The sequence below is a fragment of the Heterodontus francisci genome, chromosome 30 (genome assembly GCF_036365525.1).
Source record: "Heterodontus francisci isolate sHetFra1 chromosome 30, sHetFra1.hap1, whole genome shotgun sequence".
Classification (NCBI taxonomy): Eukaryota; Metazoa; Chordata; class Chondrichthyes; order Heterodontiformes; family Heterodontidae; genus Heterodontus; species Heterodontus francisci.
Genome location: NC_090400.1, coordinates 8,017,623 through 8,039,826, shown reverse-complemented (window position 1 = coordinate 8,039,826; position 22,204 = coordinate 8,017,623). Strand labels below are relative to the sequence as shown.

At 46.1% G+C, this 22,204-nt stretch overlaps 1 protein-coding gene across 2 annotated transcripts in view; it reads left to right on the top strand.

The window, feature by feature from the left end:
- Positions 1-22,204, top strand: part of atp2a3 (ATPase sarcoplasmic/endoplasmic reticulum Ca2+ transporting 3) — a 263,331-nt gene that overhangs the window by 175,194 nt on the left and 65,933 nt on the right. For both annotated transcript variants that reach the window (XM_068010067.1, XM_068010066.1), the window contains exon 9: positions 18,754-18,842. In XM_068010067.1, the coding sequence (XP_067866168.1) occupies positions 18,754-18,842 (89 nt within the window). The remainder of the gene's footprint in view (positions 1-18,753; positions 18,843-22,204) is intronic.

Genomic DNA, 22,204 nt, shown 5'->3' with positions numbered 1-22,204 from the left:
ATAAGATCATGGCTGATCTGATCTTGGCCTCAACTCCACTTTCCTGCCTGTTCCCCTATAATTCAAGTGTCTGTCTATTTCAGCCTTGAATATATTCGATGACAGCCTCCATAGTTCTCTGGGGTAGAGAATTTCAAAGATTCACGACCCTCTGAGAGAAGAAATTCCTCCTCATCTCTGACTTACGTGGGCGACCCTTTATTCTGAAACTATGCCCCCTAGTTCTAGACTCCCCCATGAAGAATTTCCCGTCGGTGTCTGGTTTCCCACACTGTTGGGAGCCAGTTTAAGTGCCTGGAGGTGGGCACCTGGCAGAAGACTAGGTGTGGGGTAGGGAGGAGGGGGTGGAATGCCATTACTCTAGGTGCGGTTGCAGCCACAGACCATGCTGTAGAAGGATTTCCTCCTGCACAATGGTAGCCTGGCTGCTGATACTGTTTTTTAATTGAGGTTTAAAAATGTTGGAGAGAGGCTGTCTCCATGTTGAAGCGCCCTCTCAGTTACTTACCATCTATTGCAGGCTGCTGTTCCTCTCAAGCTGGAAGGCCTCTGTGTCCTCCTCACAACTTGACTTCCCACCTACCTTTGTATCTGGCTTGATCCAGCTCTTGTATACACTTGATCCCTTCATCTAGATTATTAATATAGATTGTAAGTAGTTGAGGCCCCAGCACTGATCCCTGTGGCACCCCACTAGTTACAGTTTGCCAATCTGAAAATGACCCATTTATCCCCTGCTCTCTGTTTCCTGTTAGCTAACCAGTCTTTTAGCCATGCTAATATGTTACTCCTTACACTATGCGCTCTTATCTTGTACAGTAACCTTTTGTGTGGCACCTTATCGAATGCCTTTTGGAAATCCAAATACGCTACATCTACTGGTTCCCCTTTATCCACCCTGCTTGTTACATCCTCAAAGAACTCTCATAAATTTATCAAACACGATTTCCCTTTTATAAAACCATGTTGACTCTGTCTGATTGTATTATGATTTTCTAAATGTCCTGCTGCTCCTGCCTTAATAATGGACTCTAGCATTTTCCCAATGACAGATGTTAAGCTAACTGGCCTATAGTTTCCTGCTTTCTGTCTCCCTCCTTTCTTGAATAGAGGCGTCACATTTGCTGTTTTTCAATCTGCTGGGACCTGTCCAGAATCTCGGGAATTTTGGAAGATGTTAGACCACAGAGTGGAGTTTACTGCTATTTCTAGCTGGCAGTCTGGCTTCCAGACTACTGCACCCCATCCCCCCCTCCGGGGATCAGCTTTAGCCTCACATTAGTAACTGGAATGGCAAGCTCGATAGTTCAGTCTGTGAAGTGGTGGCAGCACCAGAAATGCATGCAGTTTGTGCTAAATGACATTTTTCTATTGGAAAGAGAGAGACTGACTGGACTGGAAATACTTTCCTCCATTTTATACCTGGAGCTGGAGCATTGCTTGGCTGGGTACAAAGTGGCTCACAGATGGGATAAAGTTCCTTCTGTTACAACACTGGACCTTAAATCTGCCTTAGAAAGGCTTCCAAATGCATGAGGGTGTCATCTTATTTGTTAGACAAGCCAAAAAGTCCCAAATCTACCTTAAATAATTCTTTTATGCCAGTGAGGTTTGGAATTAGAGGTACTCGTTTTGGGTTAGTTACTTTAGTTTTGGGCTATCTCCAGTATTGCTGTAATACTGTGTCTTTCTTTTAACGGGAGTAATTAATTTAACATGAGTGTGATGTCAGAATATTCATGGTTATAGTCCTACCCTGACTTAGAAGGCTTCTTGCTGACAGATTCTGGTATGATTTCTACTTTGAAGTGAGTTCTGTAGTAAACTATAACCCTCTGGATTATCTCAGACCCATTCCGAAACTTGTTCCCTCTGTGCATATTGATTTGCATGCATCTAGTGATCTTATCACGCAAAAATGACCTTATTAATTACCTTTGACCTGTGTAGCTTGTACCTGGGTAACAGAACTACGTCCCACCCTGCTGGACCAGACGGGACTCTCTGTCCGAATTCTCCAACAAACTCTAATCCATATCTCAATACATTGCAGTTACTGCTGTAAACAAATGTGTGTATTGTCCCTTCCTCACTTAACGGAGTCTTTTTAAGAGGAGCCTCTGTGTTGAATGTCAGTAAAAGTTAATTGATTCTAAAAATAAAATATTGATCAGGTGCCCCTTGTGTAAATGTGACAAGCAGAGTATAAGGCGGGTTGCCCAGAGCAGTGATGAATGGAGTGGAATAAAAGACTCCTTCAGTTTACCATTGTCCGCTTCTTCCTGAGTCAGCAGTCTCCTATAGTAAATCAGGCCAGTTTTTCCCAATTGGTGTATTAATGGCAGCAAGTATTTCAGGAGCAATAGGTTTAAAACAATTTGAAAATCAATTTTGTCTAATCCCAGCCAATAATAATCAACAAGCGGAGGATTTCATCAGTTTTCTCTGCAAGTGCCAGGGTGAGATAGTGAGTGTTGACGAGTATGGAAGTGTTGTAGTCATCACCAAAACTAACTGTGTCCAATCGCACTGTACTCAAATAGAGGCCTACACCATCATCATTGATAGTGAAAGGGAACTAGCCTATAATAGCGTGGAGTTAACTCACGTAATGTTAAGTCGCATGGCAGCATTCTGTTGCCACCCAACCGCTACCAGCTAGAAGGACAAGGATAGCAGGTGCATGGGAAGACCAACACCTCCAAGTTTCCTTCCATGTCACACACTATTCTGACAATATTAGTGTTTCTTCATCGTCGCTGTGTCAAAATCCTGGAATTCCCTATCTAAGAGCACTGTGAGAGTACCTTCATCCTCATGCACTGTAGCACTTTAAGAAGGCAGCTCCCCACGACCTTCTCAAAGGCACCTAGGGGTGGGCAATAAATGTCGTCCTTACCCACAATACCCACAATACTGAGAATGAATTTTAAAAAAAACATGGAATAACCAAATAGTTGGTTTCACAGGTTCTGTTTTATATTATCAAAGAAAAGTGGAGCACCTTGGCCATTTTTGTTTTCAAGACACTTTTTTTGAGAGCAATTGTGGGCTGAATTTGCCTTCATTATATTGTCTGAAATTGGGCAGAATTGCAGCAGAAATGGTGAGAAAATTGGGTGGTGAGGACCAGTACTGCTTCCTATTCCCTGACCTTGATTTCCCTTCCCTTGCCTCTGCTGGGACTTCCACTAGTGATTCCTTCCCTGCCCCACTGCATCCAAATGCTTGTGCATGGGGTAGCAGTGGAGGTGGGGTAGCCAAAGCCCATTTCCCTCATGCCTGCACTTGGCATTGCTAACTCGGGCAGGTCATCATATGACCACCTGCCTTCAACCATCCTGCCTAAACAAATGGCCTTGCCCCCCCACCTCAGCACCCCACCCCACCCCGCCCCATGTCTAATATAGTGGTTCAAAGTGAACCATGTGTTCAAAGAAAATGGAAACACTTTGTTTCAATAACCCCATGATGTTTCTACTGGGTTGCTCGCAGCTGCCTCCAGGAGATTAATCACTCATGCTTGGAGATTCCAGGACAATTATGGAGGGTTTGCGATTCTATTCCTACCTGTTACTGTCAATTCCCAGGACCACCTGGCAGTAAATCTGGGGTAATGGCCCCAAAGTGCTTAAGTGGAGGGTGAGTGCTTAGTATCGGGCTCCTCTCCCTCCATACAAGCCCAGAAAATACCTCTTTTGGACCCTTTCTTGGCCAAGGCCTAAAAACAAGTTTCTACCTTTCCTCTTTGAGGCTCACCTGCCCCTTTAACCCACTTCTGCTTCTCCAGGTGTTGCAGCAGCATTGCAAGAATTTCTTGCAGCCACTCCAGTGGGACCAACTCCACACCAACCCCCTCCCCTTTGTTGTGGGAGTCCATTTAGCCATCTATAATTACCATGACACAAGAAAATGAGTCAGAATTGGAGGGGTGAGCTGAGGTCCTGTGCTGCCACTACCAGGACATTGAGCCCTGTATATTTTTGTTGAGCCTTGGTGTCATGCACCATTTACAGGGGGGAGGTTGGATGTGTAGTTATGGTGCACTACAAGGCTGCAACAGTCCAATGACCTGGTAATGTTTTTGCTGTGCATTAGTTGTCCACTATCCTGGAATGTTAAATGATTGTTGAAGAGTGCAAGTGTTACTTCACAGCACAGAATGGGATTGCTGTGTTTGTTTGCTCAGATAATCATTTGCCTTTTTCCATTTAAGAAATTCTACTCTTTCACTTATCCTGTTTCTGGCTTCCCTAAAGTCAAATTCACAGTCAAAAGAAAAAGAGCTGCATTCATATAGCACCTTTCACAATCTCAGGGCGTCCCAGAAAGCACTTCACAGTCAATGAAGTACTTTTGAAGTGCAGTCACTGTAGTGATGTAAGTAACATGGCAGCCAATTTATGCACAGCAAGCTCCCATAAGCACCAGTGAGATAACTTGCTAGATAATCTATTTTAGGTCACAAAAACAAAAATTGCTGGAAATACTCAGCAGGTCAGGCTGCATCTGTGGAGAGAGAAGCAAAGTTAATGTTTCAGCTCAGTGACCTTTCAGCAGAACTGGCAAAGGTTAGAAAAGAATTAGGTTTAAAACAAGTGAAGGGGAGGGGAGGAGTGGTGGGAGAGAGAACAAAGGGCAAGGTGTTTGATAGGGCAGAGGGAGATTAAATAACAAAGCTGTCCTGGGACAAAGGCAAAGTGTGTGTTAATGCTTGTGGTGAAAGACAAAGTCCAGAGGGACTGTTAATAGCGGAATAATGAGCAGCTCTGTCGACATGAAAAGCAGGCACATGGTTAAAAAATAAAATATTTTAAAAAGGCCAGCAAGGCTGTAGAGTGCCTAATTGAAAGATCAGGTGCCTTGAGCTTGTGTTAATGTTCACTGGAACACTGGAGCAGGCCAAAGACAGAAATTTTGCTATGAGAGCAGGGGGGAGTGTTGAAATGGCAAATAACTGGAATCCACCAAATGGATCTTCCCCTCCCCTCCTTCCCAGCATTCCAAAGGGATTATTCCCTCCGCGACACCCTGGTCCACTCCTCCATTAACCCCGACACCTTGTCCCCTTCCCACGGCACCTTCTCACGCAATCGTAGGAGGTGTAATACCTGCCCTTTTACCTCCTCTCTCCTCACTATCCAAGGCCCCAAACACTCCTTTCAGGTGAAGCAGCCATTTACTTGTAGTCCTTTCAATGTAGTATACTGTATTGGCTGCTCACAATGTGGTCTCCTCTACATTGAGGAGACCAAACGCAGATTGGGTGAACGCTTTGCAGAACACCTCTGCTCAGTCCGAAAGCATGACCCCGAGATTCTAGTTGCTTGCCATTTCAACACTCCCCCCTGCTCTCACACCAACATTTCTAACTTTGGCCTGCCCAGTGTTCCAGTGAACATTAACACAAGCTCGAGGAGCAGCACCTGATCTTTCCATTCGGCACTCTACAGCCTTGCTGGCCTTTTTTCAATAGTTTATTTTTTAACCATATGCCTGTTTTTCATGTAGTCAGAGCTGCTCATTATTCCACTATTAACAGTCTCTCTGGACTAATGCTTTGTCTTTCACCACAAGCATTACATACTCTTTGCCTTTGTCCCAGGACAGCTTTGTGATTTAATTTCCCTCTGCCCCTTTGTTCTAACCCCCACCACCCCCCACCTTCACTTGCTTAAAACTTAATTCTTTTCTAACCTTTGCTAGTTCTGCTGAAAGGTCACAGACCTGAAACGTTAACTTTGCTTCTTGCTCCACAGATGCTGCCAGACCTGCTGAGTATATCCAGCACTTTTTGTTTTTGTTTCAGATTTCCAGCATCTGCAGTATTTTGCTTGTATTAATCTGTTTTAGGTGTTGGTTGAGGGATAAATACTGACCAGGACACTGGGGAGAACTCCCCTACTCCTCTTCAAATAGTGTTATGGGATCTTTCACAACTGCCTGAGAGAGTAGGCAGGGTGTCAGTTTAAGGTCTCCTCAGGAGGTTGGCATTTCCAACAGTGCAGCACTCCTTCAGTACTGCACTGAAATGTCAGCCTGGATTATGTGCTCAAATCTATGGAGCGGGATTGGAACCCCCTTCTGCCTCCAAGGTGGGAGTGCTATCACTGAGCCACAGCTGGCACTTGACACATCATTAATGGGATGAGCAACCCCAAAGTGAAAAAAATGCAAAGGATTCTTTCCTTCAACAATTTCACTTTTTCGTATGAGTAAAAAGAAAGAGACTTTATTTAGAGTTTTGAATATTGGGTGAAAGACAGTTCACTCACTGAGCTTCAAGTTACTCGTGGGATACAAAACAGTTGCATGTATTTTCCTTCTATTCTGCCTTTTTGTTTACAAATATATTCAGATGCTGGCAGTACAGAGATTGCTTTCTTATTGCCAGAATTCTGCAACCCATGAATTACAACATTTTATTACTCACTCTGGCTCCCATACTTTACAGCTGAATCACTGAAACTACCAGGATGATAGCAGCGAACATCCTCAAAAGAGCCTCCCATAAAATATTTCCCCTACAAACTTAATTTACCCCACACTGAGACTTTTACCCCTACAGACTACATCTTCTCACATTGAGGAGGCTTTTACCCTTACAGACTGCATCTACCCACACTGAGGGGCTTTTACCCTTTACCCTAGTAACTGTACCCATTGTTGCTTATCCTAATCTATGCAGATCGCCATGGGATACAGCCCATCCGTCCTTTTTCCAGAGGCATTAGAATCGACAAAGTTCCCAACCAGTTCTATAAATTTTTTTTTAAATCTTTCGTGGGATGTGGGCATCGCTGGCTAGGACAGCATTTATTGCCCATCCCTTGAGAAGCTGGTGGTGAGCTGCCTTCATGAACCACTGCAGTCCTTGTGGTGTAGATACACCCACAGTGCTGTAAGGAAGAGAGTTCCAGGATTTTGACCCAGCAACAGTGAAGGAACGGCGATATACTTACAAGTCAGGATGGTGTGTGTGGCTTGGAGGGGAACTTGCAGGTCGCAGTTCCATGCATTTGCTGTCCTTGTCCTTCTAGGTGGTAGAGATAGTGGGTTTGGAAGGTGCTGCCTGAGTAGCCTTGGTGATTTGCTGCAGTGCATCTTGTAGATGGTACACACTGCTGTCATTGTGCACCAGTGGTGGAGGGAGTAAATGTTGAAGGTGGTGGATGGGGTGTCAATCAAGCGGGCTGCTTAGTCCTGGATGGTCTCGAGCTTCTTGAGTGTTGCTGGAACTGCACCCATCCAGGCAAGTGGAGAGTATTCCATCACACTCCTGACTTGTGCCTTGTAGATAATGAACAGGCATTGGGGAGACAATAGATGAGTTACTCACCGCAGAATTCCCTGTCTCTGACCTGCTCTTGTAGCCACACCATTTATGTGGCTGACCCAGTTCGGTTTCTGGTCAATGGTAACCCCAGGATGTTGATAGTGGGGGATTCAGTGATGGTAATGTCATTGAACATCAAGGGGAGATGGTTAGATTCTCTCTTGTTTGAGATGGTCTTTGCCTGGCACTTGTGTGGCATGAATGTAACTTAGTGTTTTATACCAAGAATCGTCATCAAAGTCACTGACCTACAGAGCACAATAAAGATTAAAATAATCAAAACATTTCAGATTTTTATAAACCCTGGACAAAACTCCTTCCCAGTAAATGTAATCAAACCTTCTGTCCAAGGATCTTGTCTGATTGCCAGAATGATCCTACATTTTAAGACTGGCTTGGTGAAGTTACTATAACGTACGCTACATGTTGAAGTGACAGGTGATAGCAACCTTTGGCATGTTATAGCAGGAGATGTAATACCTGCCCATTTACCTCCTCTCTCCTCACTATCCAAGGCCCCAAACACTCCTTTCAGGTGAAGCAGCGATTTACTTGTACTTCTTTCAAAGTAGTATACTGTATTCGCTGCTGACAATGTGGTCTGCTCTACAGTGGGGAGACCAAGCGCAGACTGGGTGACCACTTTGTGGAACACCTCCACTCAGTCCGAAAGCATGATCCCGAGCTTTCGGTTGCTTGCCATTTCAACACCACCCCCCCTGCACTCATGCTCACATCTCTGTCCTGGGATTGCTGCAGTGTTCTAGCGAACATCAACGCAAGCTCGAGTGACAGGATCTCATTTACCGATTAGGCACGCTACAACCTGCCAGACTGAACCTTGAGTTCAATAATTTCAGAGCATGACGGCCCCCCCCCCCCTTTTATTTTTAGTCATTTTTTATTTGTTTATTTTATGTTATTTTGTTTAGTTTGTTTCTACTGTGCCTACCCACTTTTTTTTTAAATGTTTGTGCTTGGAGCCAGGGCTGTTCATTTTACAGTCAATTCACACTCTCTCTGTACTAATGCTTTGTCTTTCAGCACACCATTAACATACCGTTTGTCTTTGTTCCATGACCTTCTGGTCAGTTATTCTCTGTGACCTTGTCCTATCAACACCTCTTTTGTTATTTCTTGCCCCAGCCCCGGTTTACTTGCTTAAAACCTTTTCCATTCCTAACCTTTGCCAGTTCTGATGAAGGGTCACTGACCTGAAACGTTAACTCTGCTTCTCTCTCCACAGATGCTGCCAGTTCTGCTGAGTATTTCCAGCATTTCTTGTTTTTATTTCAGATTTCCAGTATCTACAGTATTTTGCTTTTATATTCGATTATATAATAGTCCCAGTTTTGTTATGACCTAATAAGGCAAATAAGTATAGCTCTTTATGCATTAGTAGCAAGGAATGAGCATCAAAAGTGCTTAAAATGTCTACATTATTACGCAAAGCAATATGTGAGTACCAGGATTACCAGTTATCAAAGGAGAACAGATAACCAACTACCCAGATACCAGAAGTAGGTTCATCTCCAGCAGGGTGCTACCAAGCAGAAATAAATAGTTGGGACACTCAGTTTCTCATCACTAAACTCCAGTGGGAATCAAGTGAATAGAAAAGCCAGCACTATTGGGATCTGAGAACAGCACCTTCTGAATTATAAATATTCCACTGACGTTTTCCTATTGTAGATTTTATGGGGTTAAACTGAACACTTTTGTCGATTAAAATGATAGATTCTGATTTGCTCTTTAGTAATTACTAAAGCCCAGTTGTTTAGTTTTACTATGGTAGTATAATGGGTGCTAATAATTCAGTACAGCAGGCCATTTACTGTGTTATTTTTAAATGAGTCTCAATTGATGGCCAATTAATCAAGTGTGAATAAGTAACACTCACCTGAAATGGCCTGATAGATCATTGGCAATGGTGTAGTGCTGTTAATTCTAGACATTAGACTCTGAGTAAAGTCTAAATGCTCTTCTTAATAACATGTAATCAGCTGAAACCAAAGGACAGTCTTAAGCCTCGCTCTTGGAATCATGGAATGGTTACAGCACAGAAGGAGGCCATTCAGCCTGTCGTGTCCGTGTCAGCTCTCGACAAGAGCAACTCACCTAGTCTCACTCCCCCACCTTTTCCCCGTAGCCCTGAAAATTTTTCTCTTCAGATAATTATCCAACTCTCTTTTGAAAGCCTCCATTGAATCTGCCTCCACCACACTCTCAGACAGTGCATTCCAACTTCTAACTTGCTGTGTAAAAAAGTTTTTGTTCATGCTACCATTGGCTCTTTTGCCAGTCACCTTAATTGGTGTCCTCTGGTTCTGGATCCTTTCACCAATGGAAACAATTTCTCCCTATCTGCTCTGTCCAGACCCCTCAAGATTTTGAACACCAGTCCTAGATCTCCTCTTAATCTCTTCTCCAAGGAGAACAGCCCAGCTTCTCTAACCTATCCACATAACGGAAGTTTCTCATCCCTGGAATCATTCTCCTGAATCTTTTCTGCACCCTCACTAATGCCTTAACATCCTTCCTAAAGTGTGGTGTCCAGAACGGGATGCAAAACTTTAGTTGAGACTGAACCAGTTTTTTTGTACAGGTTTATCATAACTTCCTTGCTCTTGTACTCCGTGCCCCTATTTATAAAGCCTAGGATCCTTTATGCTTTATTTGAGTAATGTGAGGTGTTCTGGAGTTTTCTGGTGACAATCTCTTCCTCCTTACTTCCTATCTATCCGCCTCCCTCCCTCTGTGCACTGCCTCACCCAGTGGTCTCATTGTGAACAGGTTGATGTGCAGCCAACAAAGAGTTTTAGCATTCCATTTATACAACACAACCACATCCCTTTCCAAGCCTGTCCCCCCTGCCGCCCCCTGGATATAGTGCCAGGCAGATTCAGGACCCACAACTATACTAATAACAATTTTGTATGCACAATGTTTATCCTTAGTTGTGCTTGTGACATTACGATTCTGCCCTCAGACTATCCCCTTTGTCCGCACAAACCAACAATGTGAAGCCTACACTGCTGGGCTGTACCGGCAGGTTCATGGAAGAAACAAAATAGTGACAGCAGCAGCTTAATAGCTGAACATCAGGGAAGGATGGTGAAGAAGGGCTCAGGCCCTTCATTATTCACTCTATCCATCAGGTTGTGCAACCTCGTGCTCCGCCCTCCCCAACCATTCACACAACAAAACAGCTGCAGCGAAATGCAGGAACATCTTGGGGCTATTCTTCCCTGACTCCGTCAGGCAATTAAACAAACCTCTGAGTCCATCGTTACCTGGGACGCATTGTATACTTAAATTCCCCCTGCTCCACATTTGCCCTGTTACTTTAGGATGATAGGACTATACAAGGACTGGAAAAGCCCATCTGCAACCATTGGGACAGTCCTAAATATCACTGACTATCAATCTCACTTTACCTCTGATACCCTCCCTGGGGCAGTTACTGCACACATTTACCATGTGTGAAGCAGTTACACATTACTGGCTCCACTGTGTTCCCACTGCGGAGATGTTGTTAACTGGTTCTGAAGTCCTGATGCAATGCCTGATTTGTATTTTAGGTCAGTGCTGTAATATAACTGGGGTGTAGCACTCATTCTTGCGTTTGCAACCCCGTGAGAGTTCAGTGCTGCACTTATAGATGTACCAGACCATAAATATATTCTCATATAACCAGGCCAGTGAGATGGTAAAATGCAGCTGCTGTTACCCTGCCCTACAAGGAATACCAGTCTGCTGGAATATTCCAATGGAATTAGACAGCAACTGTCTGAGGGTTTGGAATATCTTGCATAGAATTTACAGCATGGAAACAGACATTCGGCCAACTGGTCCATGCTGGTGTTTCTGCTACACATGAGCGTCTTCCCACACTACTTCATCTCACCTTATCAACATGTCCTATTTATTTCTCCATCGTGTGCTTATCTAGCTTCCCTTTAAATGCATCTGTGCTGTTTGCCTCACTCACTGCATATGGGTAGCACTCTGCACATTCTAAGTAGTCTTTGAAGAATTTGAAGAATAAAGAAGTTTCTCCTGAATTCCTTATTAGATTTATTAGTGACCATCTTCTATTTATGCCCCCTGGTTTTGGTCTCCCCACAAGAGAAAACAACATCTCTACATCTACTCTATCGAATCCGTTCATAATGTGAAAGGTTCAGCCTTTCCTGAGAGTTATAACCTCTTGTTTCTGGTAGCATCTTTGTAAGTCATTTTTGCACCTTCGCCGCCTGTGTTGTATTTTGCCAGGATTTGATTTTTCAGTATTTTGAACTGTTAAGACAGCTGAAGATGCTGTAAATTTGGAATGTGTGGTGGTAGCGCCAGTGCTGTGACTCAGTAGCTGCTGTTGGGCTGGGATTTGTTTTGATGGAACTCAGAGCGAAAGGTCTGCCAACTCAATTAGACTGTTGGCCAGTTCTATCCTCTGTTATTGATTAAACTGAGGCAAATGAATTACCTGGCTGTACAATTAATTAAACCTACATATCGAACAATGTGACATATTATTGCACAGTGATAGGTAGCATCGTAACAGAAAGGGACTGCGTTCCACAGGCAAGGTCAATGGATTCATTAAATAAAGGAGGTGATCAACTCTCTATTTAATTACTGCTGCATCTGGGCAGTGTTTGCATATAGGGGTATTATGGACAGCATAAGGGTACTGGATGGAATAGTACATATGGGCACTGTTGATGCCCTGTTGCACCTGGGTCGATAGCATCCTGCGCCGACACAATGGGATCTCTTTCTCTCTGTTTCCATCTCTGTCTCTCTTTTTCTTTGTCTCTCTTTCTCTCTCGGTGTTTCTGCCTCCCTCCTCACTCACTCTTTTGCCCCTCTTTTTCTTTCTTTCCTTTACTCTTCTTTTTTTCCCTCATTTTTCTTTCTTTCTTTCTTTCATTCTCACTCTCTCTGCTGGCTGGATGAGTCCTCCAAGAGGTGAGTGTGATAGCATCAACCATATTAATTGTGGCCAGAGGAAGGTCCATCGCTGAATACTTGTTGGTTCCAATTGACATTCTTTCAGTGTGGATTGCTCTGTCCCTGACCTGTGAGTCGTTGGTGTTAGAGGTTAAAAGTGAAAGCTGTTCCATTCCTCAGCATGGAAATTTCTCACTGAGCCCAAAATTCACTTCTTAGATCAGCAGATCAGGAGAAGGAGTTGTGCCTGAGAAAGGGTAGTTGGAGTGTGAGTGGCTGCTGGTGTTTCAGTCATAGTTCTGTTGCTGAAACTGCAGATGAGACTAAAGTTTATTTAACACTGGTGTTGTGTTAATGCAGTGGAATGAACCATCAGGGCCTCGAGCTTTGTGAGCTCCTCACAGCTGCCTCTCCAGCTTATGATGTGATAAGTGGTGTGGTTCAGCTGACTGCGACTTAGCACTTTGAACATTTCAAATTGTGGCTTCACTGTCAGGAGTCTGTATTTATTTTTCTGTGTGTGAATGTGTGTTAGAAGTCATGAGCCTGGGATCTCCTTCAGCTCATGATATCCGGTGAAAGTCTAAAAGTCTGGCTATGTGTGACTGTTGGTGATATTAGTGAGCAAACAGTTAGCGTGTTCACATATCTCTGGCATGAATCCAAAATAGGTTAAAAAAGAAGATATGATAAATGTCATAAGCAACACACCAAGTCTTCATTGACTGTAAAGCAACATCTTGAGGTCACAAAAAGGTTATATGAATTCAGGTATTTTCCTTCTTTAGGTCTTTGCCTTGATGTAACTTGACAGTAGTTTCTAAGCTATAATCACCTGAATGATTGAGGTCTTCTTTAGACATTTTGACAGTCAGGCAACTAGATTATCCAATGTTTTGTGTGAACGCTGTGCAAACAGAATCTGGTGGTTGTGATAAAAGGGTCTGAAATGACGTTGAAACCTTCAGCAGAGATTTTGGATACTGAAGTCTTAACTTTTCTCCAAAGTCGGGAATGAGGAAGAATGCTGTTGTAAAAGATTTGTAATACAGGAACTCCATGAGGTAATTATGGAGTAAGAGGGCATCCAACATAAAGAATAAAATCAGATGGACCTCGGCACCAGAAACAACCTGACCAGTCGACCCTGTAAAGTCCTCCTGACCAACACACAACTTGTGCCAAAATTGGGAGAGCTGTCCCACGAGTAGTGTATCAACAGCCTGACATAGTCATACTCACAGAATCATACCTTGCAGACAATGTCCCAGATACCACCATCACCATCGCTGGGTATGTCCTGTCCCACCGGCAGGACAGACCCACCAGAGGTGGCGACACAAGGTATACAGTCGGGAGGAAGTTGCCCTGGGCGTGCTCAACATTAACTCTGGACCCCATGAAGTCTCATGGCATCAGGTCAAACATGGGTAAGGAAACCTCCTGCTGATTACCACCTACTGCACCCCCCTCAACTGATTAATCAGTGTTACTCCATGTTGAACAACCTTTGGAAGAAGCACTGAGGGTAGCAAGGGCACAAAATGTAGTCTGGGTGGGGGACTTCAATGCCCATCACCAAGAGTGGATCGGTAGCACCACTACTGACTGAGCTGGCCGAGTCCTGAAGGGCATATCTGCCAGACTGGACCTGTGGCAGGTGATGAGAGAACCAACAAGAGGTGTCATTGTCAGTGCTGTCAAGAGGCATTTACATAGCAATAATCTGCTCACCGATGCTCAGTTTGGGTTGTGCCAGGGACACTTGACTCCAGACCTCATTACAACCTTGGTCCAAACATTGACAAAAGAGCTGAATTTCAGAGACAAGATGAGAGTGACTGCCCTTAAAGCAGCTTTTCACCAAGTGTGACATCAAGGAGCCCTAGCAAAATTGAAGTCAATGGGAATCGGGGAGGGGGGGGGTGGGGGAGTGGGGTGGGGGGGGAGCTCTCCACTGTTTGAAGTCATACCGAGCACAAAGGAAGATGGTTGTGGTTGTTGGAGGCCAAACATTTCAGCCCCAGGACAAAGGCTAGGAATCCTGCGGGGAGTAACTCACTTCCTGACTCCCTGTCCACCATCTATTAGATCAGCAACGCCCACATCCCATGAACAAATAAAATAAAATTGCTGCAGGAGTTCCTCAAGGCAGTTCCCTAGGCCATTACCATCCCCCACTATGAACATTCTGGGGGCGTTACCATTGACCAGAAACTCAACTGGACCAGCCATATAAATACTCTGGCCACTAGATCAGGTCAGAGGCTGGGAATTCTGTAGCAGGCGACTTACCTGACTCTCCAAAGCCTGCCCACCATCTACAAGACAGGAGTGTGAGGGAATATTCTCCACTTGCCTGGATGGGTGCAGCTCCAATAACACTGAAGAAGTTCAACATCATCCAGGACAAAGCAGCCCGCTTGATCAGCACCCCATCCACAATCTTAAACATTCACTCATTCCACCACCGAGGTACATTGGCAGCAATGTGTACCTTTTTTTAATTCTTGACTTGGAACTATATCATCGCTCCTTCACTGTCTCTGGGTTAAAATCTTGGAACTCCCTCCCTAACAGCACTGTGTGTGTACCTGCCCACATGGACGGCAGCGGTTCAAGAAGGCAGCTCACCACAACTTTCACTTTAACAAATGCTGGCCTTGCCCACATCCCATGAATGAATTAAAAAAGAATGGTCAGATACTTCCACAATAAACAACTCCAAATGACATAACCCTGGTGTGTTTTTTTGGAGACGGTGGTTCTCTCAATGCACAACACAATGGCTGCTGACACGCACATATGGTCGGTAATCCAGTAATGTTGGAACAGGTCATTAGGGTATACTTGGTGTCATTAGAAATAGTACTTCATCATTACTTAGGTTGACTTCTCGCGGCTGGTCATCTTTCACTTGGCTCTTGTGACTGCATTCAGTACTTTGGAACATGGGCTGGGATTTTGTGTGGCCCCCTGAGGTGGGGTCAGAGGTGGGTGGGGGGGGGGGATGTCAAAGGGCCCATCGCTTACCCGCCCCCAAGCGATTTTCCTGGGGGCAGGATAGGCCTTCCTGCCCAAAGGCCAATTGAGGCCCTTAGGTGGCTTATTAATGGCCAATTAAGGGCCTCTTCCTGCCGCCGCTAGGATCTTACCAGTGGCGGGGTGTGCCTCCGCTGTGCGGGTAGGGTGCCTTCTAACACAAAGTCCTCTCCTTGTAGTCTTGTGGGGGCTGGGGGGGTGGTCCTTCCTCCATGAACAAAATGTGACCCACTGGGTTCCACCGCCAGGAACCAGTTTACCACCCCTGAACCCCCTCCCCTGACAGCACAACCACACCCCCCTCGCCGGGGCCTTCCGGACTGGCCCTGGCGACCCCACCTCACTCACCTTGGGTCCAGGGTTCCAGTACTGTGCCTGGGTCAGAGGCCTCTGCAGTACCAGCAGTGGCCACTGCTCCCAGTGGCACTGCCAATACTGCTGAGCTGCTGGCCCTAAGATTGGCTTTAAAGGAATAGGGATCCTGGCTCCTGAAACTATGATTTAAAAAGACAGGAGGATCACTCCACGGGGTAGGCATGAAAAGGCAGAAGCAGGCTTTCCCCCGCCTTTTAGGCCCAGTGCTGGGAGCCCTGCCTACAGCACAAAATCCAGCCCATCTTGAGTGTTGCTGGAGCTGCACTCATCCAGACAAGTGGAGAGTATTCCATCATGCTTCTGAGATATGTCTTGTAGATGATGGGCAGGCTTTAGGGAGTCAGGAGGTGAGTTAATCACCACAGAATTCCCAGCCTCTGACCTGCTTTTGTAGCCACAGTATTTATTTGGCTTGTCCAGTTAAATTTCTGATCAATGGTGACCAGGATGTTGATAGTGGGAGATTCAGCGATGGTAATGCCATTGAATGTCAAGGGGAGATGGTTAGATTCTCTCTTGTTGGAGATGGTCATTGCCTGGCACTTGTGTAGCACATATATTACTTACCACTTATCAGCCCAACCTGAATGTTGTCCAGGTCTTCATTTCCTGAGGAGTTGTGAATGAAACTGAACACTGTTCCATCAACAATGAACATCCCCACTTCTGACCTTATAATGGAGGGAAGGTCATTGATGTGGTTGGGCCTAGGGCATTACCCTGAGGAACTCCTGCAGCAGTATCCTGGAGCTGTGTTGATTGGCTTTCAACAATCACAACTATGCTCCTTTGTGCTTGGTACCAGCAACCAGCAGAGACATTCCCCCCAATTCCCATTACTTTATTTTTACAAGGGGTCCTTGATGTTACACTTGGTCAAATGCTGCCTTGATGTCAATAGTAGTCATTCTCACCTCACCTCTGGAATTTGTTTGATTTTGAACCAAGGCTGTAATGAGTTCAGGAGCCAAGTGGCCCTGGCGGAACCCAAACTGAGCATCGGTGAGCAGGTTGTTGTTGAGTATGTGTTGCTTGACAGCACTGTCGACGATACCTTCCTTCCCTTTGCTGTTGATTGAGAGTAGACTGATGGGGCAGTAATTGGCCAGATTGGATTTGTCCTGTTTTTTGTGGACCGGACATACCTGGGCAATTTTCCACATTGTTGGGTAAACGCCAGTGTTGCAGCTGTACTGGAACAGCTTGGCTAGGGGCATGGCTAGTTCTGGAACAGAAATCTTCAGCACCACAGCTGAGATGTTGTCAGCGCCAATAGCCTTTACTGTATCCACTGAGTCTAGGGAGGAAAGAATATAGGACCTTTAATGTAAGAAGTTCTTGGTCTGAAATTGGCCTTTCAGTGATGTGAAGATGGAGTGTTCCATCCTTCAGCACGTTCACAGCTATCCATTTGCCTCCATCACAGCACTCACTGTATTCCAAAAAACTAATTTGTCAGCCTTGGCTCAATGGTAGTACTTTCACTTTTGAGTTAAAAGGTGATAGGTTCAAGCCCAACTCCAGAGTCTTGAGCACATCATCAAGGCTGACACTCCAGTGCCGTACTAAGGGAGTGCTGCACTGTCTGAGGTTCTGTCTTTTGGATGAGACAATAAACTGAAGCCTCTGTCTGCCTTTGGAGGTAAAAGACCCTATGGCACTATTGGAAGAAGAGCAGGGAAGATTTCACTGGTGATCTGACCAACATTTATCCCTCAACCAGCATTACTTTAAAAAAAAACAGATCATCTGGTCATTTATCTCATTGTTGTTTGTGGGACTTTGCTGTGTGTGAATTGGCTGCCAGGTTTCTTCCATTACAGCAGTCCAGTATGTGAAGCTCTTTGGCCATTTTGACCCGATTGGGAAGCACTCTGTGTTATCTCATACAAGAATTAATGAGTGAAATCCATTTGGAAATGAAAGTAAGTTCCCACACCAATGAAGCCAAAATCTCTGCAATCAAAGTCCAGATCTGAGCAGTAAATCACAGTGAGTGATTCCATACGCAGTTGACAGGCAGCTTATTTATCCCTGGTTTTTGTGCTGAGGAATGAGGCTCTTTCTCATGCATGCGTTCTAACCCTGATCGAATCAGAAAACATTGCTTTTTTGCTTTGTATATTTATACAAGGTGCTTTTTAGAATAGTGGGGAGAAAATAGGATGTCTGTAATTGCCACATCAAGTGAGCTAATGTCACAGTTGATGTTTGGTCTTGCTCAGTTGCAGCATCTTGTGTATTACTAAGTGTGCAGATGTTAGCAGAAAGGAGTAATCCACAAGACATTCACCTGGTGCCTGTTTACAACAGCACACTCTTAAGAAAAGGCTTCATTTTCCATTGTTGAGCCCTGGCTTTCCTCCTGAAGTAACGCCCAAAACTCTTACATTCATAACCTTGTTGTTACCTCTCACTCCTTATCAGCAACAGTCTGCTTGTACTTGGCTTTTAGTGGAGCACTCTTTTAGGCATTGTTTACAGCATTCCTGAAGGGGCTGGTGGAAATGTTGAGTAACGCTGTTGTTCCTGGGTTTGTTAGTACGTGGTTTTCCCCATAGAGCGTTCCTGATTTCTGACATGCTGCTGAGGCACTGAGAGAAGAGAAACCCAAACACTCTTCGGGATATAAAGATCCTGGGCGGGGTTGGTCTGTGGCTGGAGCAGTGGCAGCAGTGCTGAACATGAGAGTATTAATAAATCAATTTTGCATCATTTATCATTGGGAATCGGGGATAATTTACAAGGAGATTAAATGGGTGGAGTAGATGTCTGTACTAGGGTAGAGTCTGCAGAAGGGCCAAGCTGATGGGCTGGATGGCCATTTCTGGTTTTATGCTTTCTATAGTGCACTTCGCGGGGAATCTGGAGGGTGATGGGACAAAGGAGAAGGGTGAGGAAATAATGCATGACACAAGAAGAATACGGTTCAAAATACTGATTAGTGTTAATGGGGATCTCTTTAAGAAATTAATTCTCTGGTAAAGGGGAGGAACTCACCACGTATGTTTTAACCTGAATCTAATCTCCCTCTTCCTCTCCCACAGATGTTTGTTGTTGATACGGTGGTGGGGGATAACTGCAAACTGCATGAGTTCAACATCAGTGGATCCACCTACGCTCCAGAGGGAGAAGTGTGAGTACTCCCAAAGATCCATGACTGCATTGCTCTTAACATTAGCTGCTCTAAACTCAGTATGGAAGAGAATTTCTAGAAGGCATCATAGGCATCCAGTGGCAATTGGCAAATAATATACCAGCTTTAATTAATGCACCATGTTGATGCCGATGGGTGGGTATCTGATCATGGAGACTGCAATTAATCTCATGATGGTATGACTTACTGGTTGACCTTGAAAACAATTTTCACCCAACTGTGAGCTGTGAGGGGTGCGGCATAGACTGTGGGTGAGGGGCCAGTGTGTGGGATATGGGCTGTGGGTGAGGGGCCAGTGTGTGGGATATGGGCTGTGGGTGAGGGGCCAGTCTGTGGGATATGGGCTGTGGGTAAGAGGACAGTCTGTGGGATATGGGCTGTGGGTGAGAGGACAGTCTGTGGGATATGGTCTGTGGGTGAGAGGACAGTCTGTGGGATATGGGCTGTGGGTGAGAGGACAGTCTGTGGGATATGGGCTGTGGGTGAGAGGACAGTCTGTGGGATATATGGGCTGTGAGTGAGAGGACAGTCTGTGGGATATGGGCTGTGGGTGAGAGGACAGTCTGTGGAATATATGGGCTGTGAGTGAGAGGATAGTCTGTGAGATATGGACTTTGGGTGAGAGGACAGTCTGTGGGTGAGAGGACAGTCTGTGGGATATGGGCTGTGGGTGAGAAGACAGTCTGTGGGATATGGGCTGTGGGTGAGAGGACAGTCTGTGGGATATGGACTGTGGGTGAGAGGACAGTCTGTGGGATATGGGCTGTGGGTGAGAGGACAGTCTGTGGAATATGGGGCTGTGGGTGAGAGGACAGTCTGTGGGATATGGGCTGTGGGTGAGAGGACAGTCTGTGGAATATATGGGCTGTGAGTGAGAGGATAGTCTGTGAGATATGGACTTTGGGTGAGAGGACAGTCTGTGGGTGAGAGGACAGTCTGTGGGATATGGGCTGTGGGTGAGAAGACAGTCTGTGGGATATGGACTGTGGGTGAGAGGACAGTCTGTGGGATATGGGCTGTGGGTGAGAAGACAGTCTGTGGGATATGGACTGTGGGTGAGAGGACAGTCTGTGGGATATGGGCTGTGGGTGAGAGGACAGTCTGTGGAATATGGGGCTGTGGGTGAGAGGACAATCTGTGGGTGAGAGGACAGTCTGTGGGATATGGGCTGTCGGTGAGAGGGCAGTCTGTGGGATATGGACTGTGGGTGAGAGGACAGTCTGTGGGATATGGGCTGTGGTGAGAGGACAGTCTGTGGGATATGGGCTGTGGGTGAGAGGATAGTCTGTGAGATATGGGCTGTGGGTGAGAGGACAGTCTGTGGGATATGGTCTGTGGGTGAGAGGACAGTCTGTGGAATATATGGGCTGTGAGTGAGAGGACAGTCTGTGGGATATGGACTGTGGGTGAGAGGACAGTCTGTGGGATATGGGCTGTGGGTGAGAGGATAGTCTGTGAGATATAGACTGTGGGTGAGAGGACAGTCTGTGGGATATGGGCTGTGGGTGAGAGGACAGTCTGTGGGATATGGTCTGTGGGTGAGAGGACAGTCTGTGGGATATGGTCTGTGGGTGAGAGGACAGTCTGTGGAATATATGGGCTGTGAGTGAGAGGACAGTCTGTGGGATATGGGCTGTGGGTGAGAGGACAGTCTGTGGGATATGGGCTGTGGGTGAGAGGACAGTCTGTGGGATATATGGGCTGTGAGTGAGAGGACAGTCTGTGGAATATGGGGCTGTGGGTGAGAGGACAGTCTGTGGGATATGGGGCTGTGGGTGAGAGGACAGTCTGTGGGATATGGGCTGTCGGTGAGAGGACAGTCTGTGGGATATGGACTGTGGGTGAGAGGACAGTCTGTGGGATATGGACTGTGGGTGAGAGGACAGTCTGTGGGATATGGACTGTGGGTGAGAGGACAGTCTGTGGGATATATGGGCTGTGAGTGAGAGGACAGTCTGTGGAATATGGGGCTGTGGGTGAGAGGACAGTCTGTGGGATATGGGCTGTGGTGAGAGGACAGTCTGTGGGATATGGGCTGTGGGTGAGAGGACAGTCTGTGGGATATGGACTGTGGGTGAGAGGACAGTCTGTGGGATATGGGCTGTGGGTGAGAGGACAGTCTGTGGAATATGGGGCTGTGGGTGAGAGGACAGTCTGTGGGATATGGGCTGTCGGTGAGAGGACAGTCTGTGGGATATGGACTGTGGGTGAGAGGACAGTCTGTGGGATATGGGCTGTGGTGAGAGGACAGTCTGTGGGATATGGGCTGTGGGTGAGAGGACAGTCTGTGGGATATGGACTGTGGGTGAGAGGACAGTCTGTGGGATATGGGCTGTGGTGAGAGGATAGTCTGTGGGATATGGGCTGTGAGTGAGAGGACAGTCTGTGGGATATGGGCTGTGGGTGAGAGGACAGTCTGTGGGATATGGGCTGTGGGTGAGAGGATAGTCTGTGAGATATGGACTATGGGTGAGAGGACAGTCTGTGGGATATGGGCTGTGGGTGAGAGGACAGTCTGTGGGATATGGGCTGTGGGTGAGAGGATAGTCTGTGAGATATGGGCTGTGGGTGAGAGGACAGTCCGTGGGATGTGGGCTGTGGGTGAGAGGATAGTCTGTGAGATATGGACTATGGGTGAGAGGACAGTCTGTGGGATATGGGCTGTGGGTGAGAGGACAGTCTGTGGGATATGGGCTGTGGGTGAGAGGATAGTCTGTGAGATATGGGCTGTGGGTGAGAGGACAGTCTGTGGGATATATGGGCTGTGAGTGAGAGGACAGTCTGTGGGATATGGTCTGTGGGTGAGAGAACAGTCTGTGGAATATATGGGCTGTGAGTGAGAGGACAGTCTGTGGGATATGGGCTGTGGGTGAGAGAACAGTCTGTGGGATATGGGCTGTGGTGAAAGGACAGTCTGTGGGATATGGGCTGTGGGTGAGAGGACAGTCTGTGGAATATGGACTGTGGGTGAGAGGACAGTCTGTGGGATATGGGCTGTGGGTGAGAGGATAGTCTGTGAGATATGGGCTGTGGGTGAGAGGACAGTCTGTGGGATATGGGCTGTGGGTGAGAGGACAGTCTGTGGGATATGGGCTGTGAGTGAGAGGACAGTCTGTGGGATATGGGCTGTGGGTGAGAGGACAGTCTGTGGGATATGGGCTGTGGGTCAGGGAGATATTGGCTGGGATGTAGACTGTGGGTGGGGTAGTTTCATGATGGTTTATTTGATAACACTTTAATGATGTCCGCTCAAAACTGCCGCACCCAGCAATGTGATATGCTGCAATGGTGTGTTGAAGTGGGCTGAGATCTTTGACAGCATATCTGATGCAAAGTAGATT